At 43.0% G+C, this 15354-nt stretch overlaps 2 protein-coding genes across 8 annotated transcripts in view; both read left to right on the top strand.

Annotated features, from left to right (window-relative positions):
• Positions 1 to 15354, top strand: part of SHANK2 (SH3 and multiple ankyrin repeat domains 2) — a 266084-nt gene that overhangs the window by 234077 nt on the left and 16653 nt on the right. The gene's annotated exons all lie outside the window — the stretch shown is intronic.
• LOC137476151 (uncharacterized) lies at positions 2093 to 14435 on the top strand. Its single transcript, XM_068194259.1, has 4 exons — positions 2093 to 2871; positions 3499 to 3534; positions 5281 to 5924; positions 10313 to 14435. Exons 3-4 carry the CDS (start codon positions 5846 to 5848, stop codon positions 11170 to 11172), a joined length of 939 nt encoding a protein of 312 aa, XP_068050360.1. The 5' UTR covers positions 2093 to 2871; positions 3499 to 3534; positions 5281 to 5845; the 3' UTR covers positions 11173 to 14435.

Raw genomic sequence — 15354 nt, 5'->3', positions numbered from 1 at the left:
GTGAAAAACAGGCCGTGTCCTGCTCTTGGACGAGGTTCAGTGTCATGGAAAGGAAATCTAGGCTGTAGGCAGTGTCTCCTCTCAGCAGGGAAACTTTTCCTTTTTGACATTTAATAGGATGGAATTGGGTTATTTTCCACTCTTTATTTTCCTGCTCTTTCCTGACCTCCTTTCAGGTGGTTACCTAAGGTTCCAGTTAGGGATATTTGCCATTCTCCATTCAGAGACTATGACAGAATAAACCACATTGCTACTGAAAAATATGTTTTGGCAGCATATAAAAAAATCTTTGTGTTGTTGTGTAGAGTCTTCTGTCAACCACAAATTCAGTTTTCTGGGTCAGAGATGAGGGAGGCATTAAGATAACAAAAATGGCTTCTGTGGTTTTTGTGTGACTGGTCTTGCTGATTATCTCTGGAGATGGGTTCTGGTTCATTGGGAAGGCAGGGGAAAGGCAGGGGAAAGGCAGGACAGGACATAGGCTGTATTTTTTGATATTCAGGATAGAAGATAGGGTATTTGTGTCTAAAAAGGTGATAAAATCCTTAGGTTTGGAGCAGCATGGGCAGTTCTGTCATTTTACTGCAGTTACAAAGCATGAATTTTACTAAAATTTAACTTCATCTGTGCCACTGACCTTCTGCCTGCAGTAGTTGCCTGACTCAGAGGTAGCTTCCAACCTTGAAATGCGTGTGTGGAGGGGTCATGTTTCCAAACTACTTTCTGCATTTTGTGCGATACCTGGGATTGGGGAGAGGTGTTCTTCTTTCCTGTGCCTTGTAGTTTTCCAAGAACTGTTGTATGAGTAAGTTATGGCAACATGTAAACCAAGAGTTGTAGCAGCAACTTGTTGGAAGCAGCACTTAAAAACATGATTCCATTAATACTGAACAATAACCAGGATACTCATGCAGCAATTTGAAATGAAGGTTTGAAAACACTCTGAAAATGAAAGATTAAGGGAAAAATTTGAGGTCATAATTTTCATCATCATGATGGGAAAATAGGTATCATTAAAGCTTCAAAATTAATATTTTAAAACTTTAAATTTAGCTCTGTTCATCATAAGTTTATGCAGCTCGTGCAGAGCTTGGTTTTAAATGACTTTTCCTTCAGTTTTTGTTTTGACTTATGAATAACTCCTTGTGGATGGAGAATTTGAAAATTATATGATCCTTAAGGAACACATCCATAAGCTAAGATCTGTAAATGTCTGGATGCATGATTTAAACATTTCCTGCTCCTCAGCTTTCTTTGCTGCCAGGAAATGGGTTTGATTTAGTGGGTAATTTGGGATTTTCAGTGAAAGCTGAAGTGGACAGTGTTGAATTTTAAACTACCTAATATAAAATACTCTAAGAGAAGGGACAAAATGAAGAGACAGGTTAAATTTCCACAGCAAAATGGGAATTACAAATAATCTTTCTGCTTTAATAAATAATCTGTTGGCAGTGTCACGTGGGTGTCAGTTGTGAGCTGGGGTAGTGCTGTTTGTTCTTAGATTTGATATGGTAATCAATATAAAATATTGATATATACCATATACTGATAAAGTATGTGTGTTGGTCCTTGTCTTTGGGCTTTGGTGTGGGCTGCAGTACCAACTACAAATAAAGGATTTTCTCCTTTGAAGGGTTTAGATTCTACCACCACCTCACAGATACACAATAATTGTGGTATCATCAACTCAGAATATTGTTACCTGGCATCAAGAAAAATATCAGTTGATGGCATTCAAAAGAAATATTATTAGCTCTGTCTGCAATAAGCATTCCCACTTCATCCCATTCCTGTTGTCCATTGTTTCAAAGGTGGCACTTTCCAATGGCATCTGAAACAATGAAATTGCAGAGCAAATAAATATACATGAATGCCAAGCAGTGGATTAGCTCACAGTGTTCTGTTCTGTTTGAAGAGACCACTCCCAAAGCTGCCTGGGTTCAAAACTCACTTTCTTTATTTCACTGTGGCGGAGTTGATGATGGAGATTTGTCTGCAGGGAACAATGGGAATACCACCAAAGCAACTTTTACAGCACTCACCACAGCAGCTCCTGAGATAGCTGCCAGCACCTGCAGTGCTTCTCTGTAGGAAGAAGGTTTTCAGATCTTCACCAGACACTATCTCAGAAGATGAGAGCAAAAGGCATCAGGCTTCATGGAGAATTCTTGAAGGTTATCCCTTGTAAGTAATTGATTCACATTACATATTTGAAATTCTAATGAGATGGCAGTGTAGTAATGAGGAAGAGCTTGTCATCGGGTTGTCATTTATCTCAAGCAGAAACCAGTGACTCTGGGTGAAATTTGTCAAGTCTGTGTGAAGAAATGCCAGTCCCATTTGTGGTCGGTGCAGCGAGGCTGCAGATTTTATGGCTTGTAGTGTTACTTGGGGGAGTCCACAGCAGTGTAAGTGTAGGATTAGGACCGTGGCTACAATATAACTATTTGTAAAACACCTTGTGAGAGCAAAGTATTGAAAATTGGCATGTTTCAAAAAGGGAACAATGATAAACCTGTGTTTTCCATGAAGAATAACTTGGCAATGTGCTGATTAGCAACTTGTGCCACAGAATCCAAACTTAACAGGTAACTCCTGGTACTAAAGACTTCTTCAGACCTGGATTTACCTTTCATGAGATGCTTTAACATTTTGGAAACACAGAATCCTGAGTAGAGGCTGCTTGAGTCTGTATGGGTGTTCTCATCTACACCGTTACTATTTTGAATTTATCAGCTTATTCTTGAGGATGTAGCGCCCTGTCATGATACCTGTTTTTCTTTACTACAGGACTATAATTGAAAAGGTTTTCAAAACCTTTCTGCATCAGCCAAACAAGACAGTGGTATAAAAGAAGTTGGAAAAAGAATTGTAAGTGTTACAGAAAATGTGGGGTTTGTAGCATTTGCAAAGACACACATTAAATACGTTGGTTTATGTGAGTGTGACTATGCTCAGATATTATCAATTTAATATCTAAGCACATATTCAAAATCATGAGGGCTTGAGGAACAGTTAAAATTGCATGTGTTTCCCAACATGGCACAGTTAGGGCAGTGGAAAACTCTTTCAGCACTTTTAATGTGTTCTCTCTCTTTTTCAGGAGCCAGGGAGATGAAGGACTTATCTCCCTCATCTCAAAACTCCCTTTGCTGCTAATTTTTTTTCTTTTTCCTTCAAATGTTCACATACCCATGTTAATTAATTTCTAATCTAATTAAAAATAAATTATTTTAGATAATTCCTCATAGTTTGTTTGGTTTTTCCCCTCGGTGTGGAAGCGTGAGAGTTAAGTGTAAGACCAGAGAAGGCTTTGTCTTAGATCCTCCATTTTCTTTTTGATTTCTTTGATTTGATTGCCTTTATTTTGTGACTAGGCCAAATTTTCAAATGCTGTCTCTTAAACAGAACATCAAATTGCCATTTAAATTCCACCTGGCTTGCAGGGTAGGAGTGGGTATTGACTATATTCTCTGCTTTGTTTTTGTTCTTGAACAGAAACCACTGTTAGACAATGACCATTCCTCTTTCAAGGTAGGCTGAATTGCAAGGCTTCAGCATTGCAGGTGTATTTTAAATGCCTGTGTCATTATTTCCTTAATAATGAACATGCTGTTAAAGAGCTGGTACTTGAAAATTGTATCTCTAGAAAGGAATTTGAACATATCCATTTTCTGCCTTCCTTAAAAATTACTTTTGATGGTGTGGTTATAATGTGTAAATGTGACTTGTGTGTAATAATGTGAAGCTATTTTCAACCCTAGAAGCACAAATAAGGCTTTCCTTCAAAAAAGTTTTGAGAGCTCTTTACTGTGAATACCTACAAATCATTTTCATAAATCATGTGATGGTATTTATAGATACTCAATGTTAAATGATTAATTTTAGTAACTAAAGTTTTTATGTTTTATTATGTTATATATTTTATTATTTTATTTTATTTTAGAGTACTTTGTAGAATTTACAGTATCCCAGAGATCAGACAAATATTTTTAGGTAATTTTCATAGAAGGAAAGTGTTTCAAGTGCCTTTTGTGTTTGACTGTATTGCAAAGCGCTTTTATTATTTCCTCATTATTCTGACTGCTAAAATAATATTCTCTGCCTGTTGTTTGCAGTATGGTAAATGTGTGGTTTGGGTGTCGTGATTCAACCACAATCCTGCAAATTGTTAATTTGGGGTGGGGCTTGAAAGAGGTAATTCCAGATTAAAATATAGTGGTGGCAGATTGATGAGGATTAGCCTAATTGTCCACATGAAAACTTGGGTCATTCAATTTCTGTATATTTTTAACTATATATTTACAGGACATAACTGCAGGCTGAACTTGTTGTTTCTTTCCTCTAATTTTGATCATAAACAACAAATTTGGATTTAGAACCTAACTTTTAATGTTCTTACTCTGAATCCATGCTTCAGCTAAGGCTAGTCTTTAAATGCTCAGTGGTGTGTTGAAGGCCTTGTTATACTTTACCTACTTTTGGTCTTTGATGAATTTTTACACATCTGATCCTGTTTGAATAGCTGAAAAGAAAGCCATTTGTTCTCAGCGGGCACAGATCCATTTTTAACCATTTTAACCAAACATGAATCACCTGTTTTTCCCCTAGGGACACTGTCAGGTGAAATTGCTTCTGTGCCAAGCAACTTTATCAGATGAACTCCTGTGGTCTGACCAACCTCTGTTTTGAAATCAGGAGGTTCTCACCTGCCATTAGCATTGGGAAGGTGTTCCAGAATTCTTGTTTGTCATCTTCTTTGAAAGCCTTGCCCAGATCCCCAGACCCACTATTTGCCCAAATTGTCGTTTAGTAGCTCTCCCACCCACAGACATTCCCCCTGAAGTCTTTATCCAGTTACTTCCCAGCTATTCTTTTACAAATTAAGCAGGGCAAGGCCTTTGGCATATACATGGGAAGTGCCAAAAACCTAAAAGGAATGCAGTGCAAATAATTGCACCTACTTGATTTAGATGCTGCTTTTTTTTTTCTTTTCTCCCAAACACAGAAACTTAATTATATGCATAATCACTTCTGGTCTTCATGCTAAAAACAAGCTACTTGTAGTTAAAAATAAAAGAAATTTGGATTAAAAATTGAATCCATAAGATGAAAGCATCACCACAGCCGTATTTTTATGTCATTTAAAAGGCATTTCAAATAGGCACCCCTTTAGTTTTGGTGCAGCTCCTGTAACCCGGTTTTGCAGATTATTGACAAGGAAGCAAATTTTATCGGCTAACGAAGGAAATTAATCTAAACCTGCAAACTCATATTTAGGGAAGGCGATGGAACAAAACCCTTGCATGTGCAGTGCCTGACACTAAGGGCTGTGTGCCCAAACCTGTTACCACCAAGGAAGAATGAATGTCCTGTGTTCCCATCACTTTTCCAAAGGAAAAATGCATGTGCCCAGTATTTGCCTGCAGATGCTGGACCAGGTGGGTGATCCTACAGCACTGAGGTGCCATTGGCATTGTCTGAAGTGTTGCATAATGTGCCTGGTACAGTTTCTGTCTGTATCTATCTTAGGTATTTACAAGGCACCTATCACCTTGGTACCTAAGCAGTTTGAGAAATGCACCCACCCCAGGAGGGATGATGAGATACAGACAGAGGCCCAGGTCCAGAGCAGCAGAGGCAGGGCCCGGGAAGCTCCCCCGCTGTGTTCCCGCTGTTGTTGGGCTCCTGGCCCACTTGTTGTGGCCAAGGGACATCTCCACCCACCTGTCTGTCAGCAGGAAGAGACGGTGCCCCAGCCCTCCCGTGCAGCTCCGCTGGTGGGCAGTCTGAAAAGGAAAAATAATGGAAAAGGCAACGATCCGGTAGCAGAGGTGAAACGGGAATGGTGGGATTTCAAAAGGAGGGCTTCTTAAAGAGCAGCACATCTCAGGGGAGGGATCAGCTGCCAGTCCAAGTGGCAGGTAAGGCACAACACAGGCATAAATCTCAAATGTTCTTCAGTGACCAAAAGTTAAAGAAATACTTCCGATGTCTCCAAAGTTTGTGTATATCCAAAGCCCTGCTCTGTTCTTGGCCTCTGTCTCAGTCCTCTACCCCTGCAGCTGAAAACTTTCCTTCAAGAAAGTTTTGAGAACTGTAATTCTCTGTGTATCTCAACCCAGTAATTGCTACAATCCTAAAAATGCCTAATGACCGACACAAAGGACTCTCAGTGGTAACGAACGTTGTGGTGCAAGGAATAGCACGGAGTAGCAGTGCTCCAAAATAATGGACATATTCATGAACCTAAAGGCTGGAATAAACTTGGCTTTGATCGGCATGCTCAGGGCAGGACCACAACCACAGCTATCCCCTGCAGGCACACCTGGAGCAGCTCTCCTGTGGCCTCCAGGAGCATCTGCTGATCCACCACGTCAGACCAGGCTTTGTGTCAGCCCAAGGGAATCACCTGCATAGGCAGCAGGAACAGTGAATCTGTCTGGCAGATTCTGCTCCTCTGCAGAAACAGAGAACCTATCCAACAGGGGAGAAAGGGAGATAGCCAGGACTTTGGTGGAGGCTCACCAGTTCCTATTGCATGGACCCCCTCAATAGCAGATCTCTTTTTTTTTCCTTAAACACAACAGAGTCACTGAGGTAAAACAAAAAACAGCCTTCAGAAACCTGTGAATCCCAGGGGGCTTTTGGAAATAGCTGCACAGTACCCACAGTGATCAAGCACTAAAGCTGAAGTGCAGTGGGTCACTGACTTCCGGATGTTTCTGCTCCCTTTAGCCTGTTTGCATGCTCCTCCCTGAGTCCCTTCCTTGGCCATTTAAGGATGGAGATGGAAGTCCTGCCCCAGCAGAGCAAGGGACGTGAGGTTAGGAACGTGAACCTTGGAGGCTGCAGGTCTGATGGCTGCTATCACTTGGTATAAAGATACCTGTAAAAGACAGAAGTGACCTATTTTGCCTGTAAGTAATATCTATCACTGTGAGCAAAATACTGCATGTAGGACTGGTGTGTCAGGTGGAAATTGCTAGAAAGATCAGGGAATCTGACCTCTTCCCTTTGCTTTACACCCAAGGAAGCCAGCTGTGCTTCTTTGTACACACTCTATTTAAAGCTTGAAAGGAAAGAGCCTTTTTTTTTTTTTTTTTTTTTTTTTTTTTTTTTTTTTTTTTTTTAAGGAAATTAACAACCAGGTGAGCCACGTTGGCGCATGGTTTGATCCATGGCCAATTTTGACTTCACAGCTGTAGTGGCCTCTCTCTCTCCTTTTTTTGAAGTGACCCCTTTTCTAAGGAGTTAAAGGCAGTCAGTTGAGGTCACTCTTTCAGCTGTTCCAACATAAGGACAGTTTCTGGCTGAACCCAGTTTTGCAGTGCCCCTGCTGTGCCTGGCACACCTCTCCCACAGCCCCAGCCTAGGTACTGGTGTAACCTGATCAAGATCCACCCAGAATTTAGGGTGACTTTTGGTCACCAAGGAATGGATTTCTTGGGTAGAGACTCACACATTCATCAAGTGGTGTCAGCCAGTGGCCTCCAGGCAATTTTCCCATGACTTCTCCTTAGTGCAGGAAAGTTTGTGGAAGGCCATGCCTGTAACACACCCTCGGTTCCCCATGCCCATGGCAATGATTCCCAAAGCTTCCAGAAACTGGAGTTGCTGAGAGATGCTGAACACCTTGTTACAAATAATAACAGCGATGGTTATTCCTCCTTCTCATTACCAGCCAAGTTTACCAACCTAACCTAAAACCTGTGCATGTATTCATTATTCAGAAGTATTCGCCAAGAGATTCCGCAATTAACCTTCTGCCCAGGGGTTTTCACAGACTCTTTGCTTTTTTGTCATTTGTGTCATTGGTCACCGATTGCCAGATGCTGTTCTTTCAGCTCTGAAAGGCTGAAAAGACTGATTGGGAGAATGGCAAGTGGTATTTCATAGGACATAAGGAATTTTGCAAAAATTTATTATTGTGCTTTTTCAGAGAAATTTTTCTTTACAAGCCTCTGGCAAATATGTAGACATGCACAAATAACAAAGGTGTTCTGGTCTCCCTGAGTCTGAACAAACTAGACACAGTGATACCATTTACAGAAGTATTCATAAATCAGTGTGGAGTTGGAGGTTTTTGATTTCGTTTTGCTTCCGTTTTTGACTTCCAGTATAGTTTGGTTCTACTACTTACCAGTTGTTAGGTGGGCTCTGTTTAGAACACTTGCCAGCTAAACGGGGTTTTAAAATATGGGGAATTTTCTGTTGACAAGTCAAAAGAAATGCCAAGACATTCAGTATGACCAGTGGCTCTACCAGAATGAGTATTTATGATCCCTTACCTCACTCCGATTTCATAGACTTTAACTGAAGTGTGTGTTTGCTTTGTGTGGTAAAATTAGGTCCCCTGTTTTTTTGTTCTTTTTTTTTTTCATGTGTACTCAAATAAGAAAATGCTGAGAAATCATTTCATGATCCTCCACTGTAGTTGTTAAGAGAGCTTTGCTAGTGAAGGAATGCAGCTATGGCTGTATTAGATAAAGCAGGAGAAGAATTGCAAGGAAGAAGCAGTTCTTAGTTAGGTTGATATATAGTCCCTTTCAAATCTCCATGGAGTGGAAGAGCCAATGATTGCATGACAGTTTGTCCCTAAAATTCATTTCCATAAGGAGCTCATACCTTTTTACAAATACAATTTCATCCTCACTTTCCATAAAACATGCAACTGGACAGTCCAGCCAGACGCAGAGAGAATATGAATACTTTGAATGTGAATACTTTGAAGTAGTGAATATGCTAAATGCACGAATAATATCCATTATTTTAGCACTTAAAAGTCATCATTCAATGAAGTCACACAGAATCCCTTTTAGAGCACCATAATATTGCAGGCACATGTGTGTAGAAATAATGAGTACCACACTGTGGTAGACAGGGATTGAGATATAGGAGGAGGGATCCTTGGGTCTGTCAGAAAAAGCTTTTCATTTCATTATATTTCACATAAAATATTTTTTTTTAAAAAATCAAACAAAACCCGGCCGTGATACATAAACAGAACCAAAAGTATGGTTTAACATGACCTCAGAAATACCTTGCAGATATAAACTTACAGCTTCCACTGAGGTCTGAAGAGCAGTATTTCAAAAAGCAGAAATTAATCCTTAAAAAAAATCCAAAAAGCTTTTTTCAAGGCTGGGATCCCAGAGAATAGGCATGGCACTGATCTGGCACTCAGGCCACTGCGGTGTGAGCAGCAGCAGCCTGGTCAGGTCACAACCCTACCGAGGGCAGTGCTTCTCTCAGCTGTCCCTTGCCTGAGCGTGGGGAATACAGGGCTTTGGGCTTTGTGCTGCCTCCTTCAGCCACACTGCCCAGGGTGATTTCTCATTACCAAATTGGCTCCCCTCAAAAAAAAATTTAAAAAAAAAAAAGTAGACTCATTTTTTTATCTGAAGTAATAGAAAGTGTACAGAGTCCCGGCCACAGCCTCATGTTATGCAGAGAGGTGCAGGACAGAGCTGGGCAGATCACGCTCCATTGTGAGCTGGTGATTCCTGTGGGTGCAAATGCCCAAGCCTTTCCTGCTCTTTGGGAGGACATTTTTCTCTAGAGTTGTCATGGGGAAGCGCTTGCACCCAGATTTCCACCACGCACCCTCAGGCAAGGGAAGAGGTAGCCAGGGCAAAACTCAGTTCATTTGCAGGAGATAAAGAGATCCCGGTGAGCAATGCCCTCACATAGCATTTCCTACTGTTTGGAGAAGAGAGCAAGGAATATCTGGCAAATGTTGGGGAGGGCATTGCTCACGGGATAATCCCACGGACGGCCACCGTCGCGCTGCAGCAGTTATTTGGGAGAGATTTTGGGTGGGGTGACGTGAGACGTCGGACAAAAGTGAAGATAGCCAGCAGTGCTTCAGAGCAACAAAGGGCTGCCCTCAGCCAGTGGTGGAGCACATCTGGCACCCCAGGAAGCTCAAATGGACCCATGGCCCTGAGCTCGTCCCAGGGATTTCTGACTGACACCACTGCAGTGCATAGGTGAGCTTCTTGCTAGGTTCACTGACATTTCCTGTCACAGTCACGCTGAGGGGAATTTGGTAGCTCCTGCCTTGGGATGCAGCATGGCTGTGTGTGTTCTGGGTACAGGACAGTGTGCACTGAGACCAAAAGTCCTTAATGACGCCAATTGCCACGTGCCCAATGCAGTCACTAAACTTTAGTCCGCCCTTCCGTTTGCCCAAACACATACACTCTGGCTTCCCAACTGGCTTCTTTCTATGTGTTGTCCAATGCATGTAGATACCTCCATCTGCCTGGCCTCAGATACAGTGGTTGTTGCTCCTCTATTTGATTGCCAGATGTCACTGGGGAGCAAGATGGGGAGGTTCCTGGATCCTCGGGGCAAGCCAGCCATCACCGAGGGAGCTCGCTGTCCACGCCGGCCGAAGAACAGGAATCCTCGGTGCCTGCCTCTGATGAAGACTCGCCAGCCAGGACCACAGAGAGCTGGCAGTGGCCGCTGTCCTCATCTGAAACGCACAGCAACGTTGGGGAGGATTTTGAGGGATTTCAAACACCGGCGCGGACTCCAGAGTGCACCATGGACATACAGTCTCCCGGGGATCAGTCACTCAGTAGGACTCCTCAGTTTGAAAGTGACTCTCCTGAGGAGGAGGGAAATGATGAGATGAATGAAGAGCGCTGCGGTGTTGAGCCTGTCCCTAGGGATCGGGGTTGGAGAGGGCAGCCCCAGCTTACAGAGGGAGAGAAGCTGTTGATGGAAACCAACAGTAGGATTGTGCAGCTGCTGGAAAATATCAAGAGGGAGCATGCACAGTCCATGGGTCTCATGTCCCAGTCCATGGGCCGTATGGAGCTGCAGCTGGGCATTGTGGCTACCTCCACAAGAGCCATCCATAACTACCTGTCAGAGATTTTAGCTTTCCTCAAGCAGCCGAGGACACAGGTCCTTGAAACGCGCATCTCCCAAAGAGCCACCCCCCATGTCGAGTTGACGTGTGCCTCGACATGGACTGGTGAGGACGCAGTGGCATCCTCCACTGTGTGCTTACCAGGGGCCGAAGGGACGAGCGACTCTCGCGACCCGCCGCAGGCCACTCTGCCTTGTCGCAGTGGCCGGCTGCAGAGAGCCATAACTGAAAGGGCCTCGCTGCCCATGCCTCCACGCCAGGCAAAAGGGGGAGGGAAGAAAAAATAACCACTCCATAGGATTTTTAGAGTTTTTTTTAATGTGCCTGTCCTTTTAATTCTTAGCCATAAGGCCATCGGTGGCAGAGTTCAACCATTTCCTACATTGGCTAACATTATATTCTGGCTGACTAGATTAGTCTAACATTTTGTAGTTTATATTTGCACTGTTAACGATGTGTGCTGCTGGTATTTGAAGAACATTTGCCTCTGTTCTTTCACTTTAACTTCATATGAGCATTTTTTTACTCTGTGCCAGGCATTCATTGCTTTTCTTACAAATACAAGTCATTTCTTGAGGCAGCTGTTTTTTGAGTTTTCTTTCTCCATTATCCCACTCCCTCTGAGCAAGCACTCGGGACTTGGTGGTAAGTATAGAGGTCTTGGCAATACTCGCCTCCCAAACTGTGTTCGATCAGTCTTTGCCTGGTGTTTCTGGCATGCCAGCCTGAGGTGTTGGGGTATAGCCTGTACTGGATCATGACCATTCTTATCCTCTGTGGGTCTCACCAGCTCACTTCCTAAGACCCTCGGTGGAGCTAATCCACATGTCTTGGCTATGTCGTACAATAAGTAATGTTGCCAGGATCATACCTCATATTTCTCTTTTTGGGGGCTGTGTAGTGATGTGCCACCAGATCTATCTGGGCACCTGACTCTCGTTTTCAAAGTTCATTTGATGATGGATCTGGTGGCTTGATGGGCAGCATTATACTTTTTCCTCTGAGAGAGTCTGGGTATTCGGAACAGGAGTCACTAAGCAATGTGTTCTACGGGGATAAGAGCCATCTCCTGCAACAAATCTATTAGGAGGAGACTGTCCCCTGTAATTATCACAGATATTAATTATTAAAGAAAAAGAAAAAAAAAAGCAACTTGCCTAGCAGCCAGACCTCTTGAGAACGTAAAAGTCATGACTTGCTGTTGGGTACTGTGCTACTCTGTCTGTGATTAAGAGCTTTTCATCAGAGACGAGACCTACATCTTGACAAAACACAACTACTTTCTGTGCCTTTAGGCCATCCAATTTCCTGAGGGCTTGCACCCTGAGCAGGGCACGGGTCCCATTGGTAACTCAACAGGGCAGATGGAAACGCACTTTGGCAATAAATTACTTTATATCTGTTGGTGCTGCCTCTCTCGGGGGAATTTAATATAGTGGCACTCAAATTGCTATATGCATGCAGAGGCATCAGACTGGCTTTTACATGTGGTATCCCTGACAGTTCTCCGGAAGGATGCTGCTCCCAGGAGCCCCTGGAGCAGTGGGACAGGTTCTCACAGGTGTAGCATGGCTCCTGTGTTTGACTCTCAACAGACCATTGTGACTTCTCGAGAAGGTGCAGAGCAGTTTCTATGGAAAATGCCAGGGAATAATTGTAGGCTTAAAAATCCTCTTCTGTGACTACAACCAAGCCATGCTCTTTGGCCAGCGAGATGTAGCTCTTCTTCCCTGTCTTGCAGCGAGGCTGAAGTTATTCAGGGCAAAGCAGATCAGTTTTTTACTCTACTAGCCAGCCACAAACTTCTGTAAAAGTGTGTGTGCGTGTGTGCTTGTGGCTGTACTCTGCTAAACGACCGGTTCGATGAGGAAATGCAGCTGGCATGGCCAACCTCCAGTGCAAGCTTTTCCCACATTCCTTCCTTTTGACCTTCATCCAGCTGCATTCCTTTTAAAAATCCCGTTGGAGGCAGGCTTCTTTGGGCCACTTTGTCAACCCACCTCTCAGCAGGTGCCAATTTTTGCATCCGTTTTGTGGCTTTTTTTCTCTCTTTTATCAGGGTTATTTGTAGTTATCCTCAGAGAACTTCCAACACAAGCTTGTGAGCTTCCCCTCTCATTGGTATGAGGAGTGCATGCTGCAGAATATTTGAGGTCACAAGGAGGCTGAGGGGAAAGCTAATTAGTGAGCCTGATAAATTATTCCAGTAGGAGTATATTTTGAACGTGTGGTTCGGATGCAGGAGGGGTTTGCACTCTAGTGCTGTGGAGACAAACAGCTCGAGGCACAGGCGAGTGAAGGTTTGGCCCAACACCTCTTCTTTCTCTGGGATGAGTCTGAGCGAAGCTAGCGGCGGTTCAGCCAGTACATTTCCTTGGCCTGAGGAGCACATTTGATAAGGCAGTGAGGATGCTTTTGTTTCATGCCGTGCTTTCACTCCGGCAGGGTGGGGCATTTGTGGCCAGGCATTCAGATTTTGACACTTCCCACAGGACCCGCCATTTAGGATCAGTCTCCACGTGCTGGCTGCTTCTGTGGCCTCACATTTTTTGTTGTAGTAAAATGACAACCTCCACCAAAATGACAACCTCCACTCTAACTTTGCTTTCTGATCCAAAGGCAGTAGAGCAAGAGAAAAAACTGCAGTGCTGCCGTTGGAAGTGCCATGCGAGGAAGCCCTAAAGAGTTCCTTGCAAAGCAGCTCGAGTTCTAACCCACCCTCCCCTCCCATTTCCGAGTGCTTTGGCTAAATGTGGCAAATGGGAGCAGCCACAGGGTGAGAAGGACTGGAAACCTCTCTACAGACAAGAAACCTGCAATAAACTCATGTAAAACCAGGGGTTTTTTTTCTCCCATGGAAATAGTAGATGGTGTTAAGAATGGGTACCAACTGATATTTTGGTCAGATCCAAAATTGGGATCTGACTTCTAGGATTATCTAGCAGAATCAGTGCAGTTGAAGGGTATGTATGTTTCATCCCCAACAAAATTTTCATGCTTTTCCAAGTGTCTGTCATGGCCTCATCACTCTTTCCCTGTAGCTTTTTGTTGTCTGAATGGGTATCTGGCTACATGTGTCTGTTCAAAATAAAGGGGATCACTTCTTACGTGGTACATTTCTATTTCTCATGTGCGGATTTTGAGTGCTTCAGTCTCCAAGGCTTCCTTCTTTCTGTATCCCAAAGATTAGTTGTTTGGCTTCTGGGATGAGAACAAGGGTGGGAGAGCCTTAAGAGGAAATCTCTGCCCAGCTGAAGCTCTTGGTGATAGATCCCCTGAGTACCATTCTGCAGTCCAGCAATATTTTTGCTATATAGGGTAAATGTTCGTGGTTACACCGTTGTTTTCTGATGCCTTTTGCTGAGCAGAAGTGCAGATATTTTTCTTTCAGAAGGTTGTATTACAAAGCCTTATGAAATGTGACATAAACTTGGTTTTTTATTTTTGAGTACATATGACAATTTTAAGAAATTTTTTTCCTTTTCTCCTTCCACTGGATGATTTAAACCCCATCCAAAAAAAAAAAAAAAATAAAACAGACCAATTAAAAGACTTGAATGCTAACTTCTGCTGAAAAGAAAGATCAACACTACTTTTGTGAGACGGTTCTCAGCAGTGTTCAGCTTACTGGTCCTGCTCAGCCTTTCCTTTCCTGCCTGCTCCCTGACCCTCTGTGACACTGAAATATCCACTTCTAGGACAACCTTCTTCCTAACCCAAAGGCTGAAAGTTCTTCCCTCTCTTCTTCTCCTGTTTAAAATATCATCCTTGCATCAGCCAGATCTACTGTTTAGAAGGATCAAAAGCTCTTTTCTTCCTGCTTTATTCCCATCCATATCAATATCCAGGGCTCTGAGTGCGCTGCTCTCCAGCGAGAGGTAAAATTTAAATCCCTAAATAAAATACTTGGGGTAGTAACACCAGCTCTAGATTACCAAAAACCTGGGGATTTTTCAAGTCTGCAGTATCCTAATGAAGTAACTATCCTTGTTTGACAAATAATCAATCATTTGGGAGATGGAGCTAATTGCTGAAAAGTAGCATTGTCTGACTCATGTTGTGGAAGCCTAGGAGCCGGGCTGAGGTGTTCCAGTCACAGAAATGCCACAGGCTATGAAACTAATCCTAGTTTTGGTGAAACTTCAAAGGAAAAGACACTAAATTAACGTGATACAGGCAAGCAAATGCAATGGAAGGCGTAGTAAGGAAAGCTGTTGGTGCGATTCCAGTTTGGATTCTAGTAGAGATTCCAAACTCAAACTCTCCTAGTGACTTGGGCTAGTGATTTAATTTCTCTGTGCCTTGGTTTCATAGCAGTAGAAGGGGCAAAAAAAAGGAGCTGTCAGGCAATAATTAGTGGATTATACTGTACTTCAAGGTCTTCTATGTGAGGGAGTAGCATTTTGTATTTAATGCTGATGAACTTTGTTTGTGACCAAAGTTGGAGATGGAGCTAACACCAGCACTCA

This window comes from Anomalospiza imberbis, chromosome 6, assembly GCF_031753505.1.
Source record: "Anomalospiza imberbis isolate Cuckoo-Finch-1a 21T00152 chromosome 6, ASM3175350v1, whole genome shotgun sequence".
In the NCBI taxonomy this organism is placed as follows: Eukaryota; Metazoa; Chordata; class Aves; order Passeriformes; family Viduidae; genus Anomalospiza; species Anomalospiza imberbis.
Note: the sequence above shows the minus strand (reverse complement) of the source record. Positions and strands in the feature narration are given on the sequence as shown.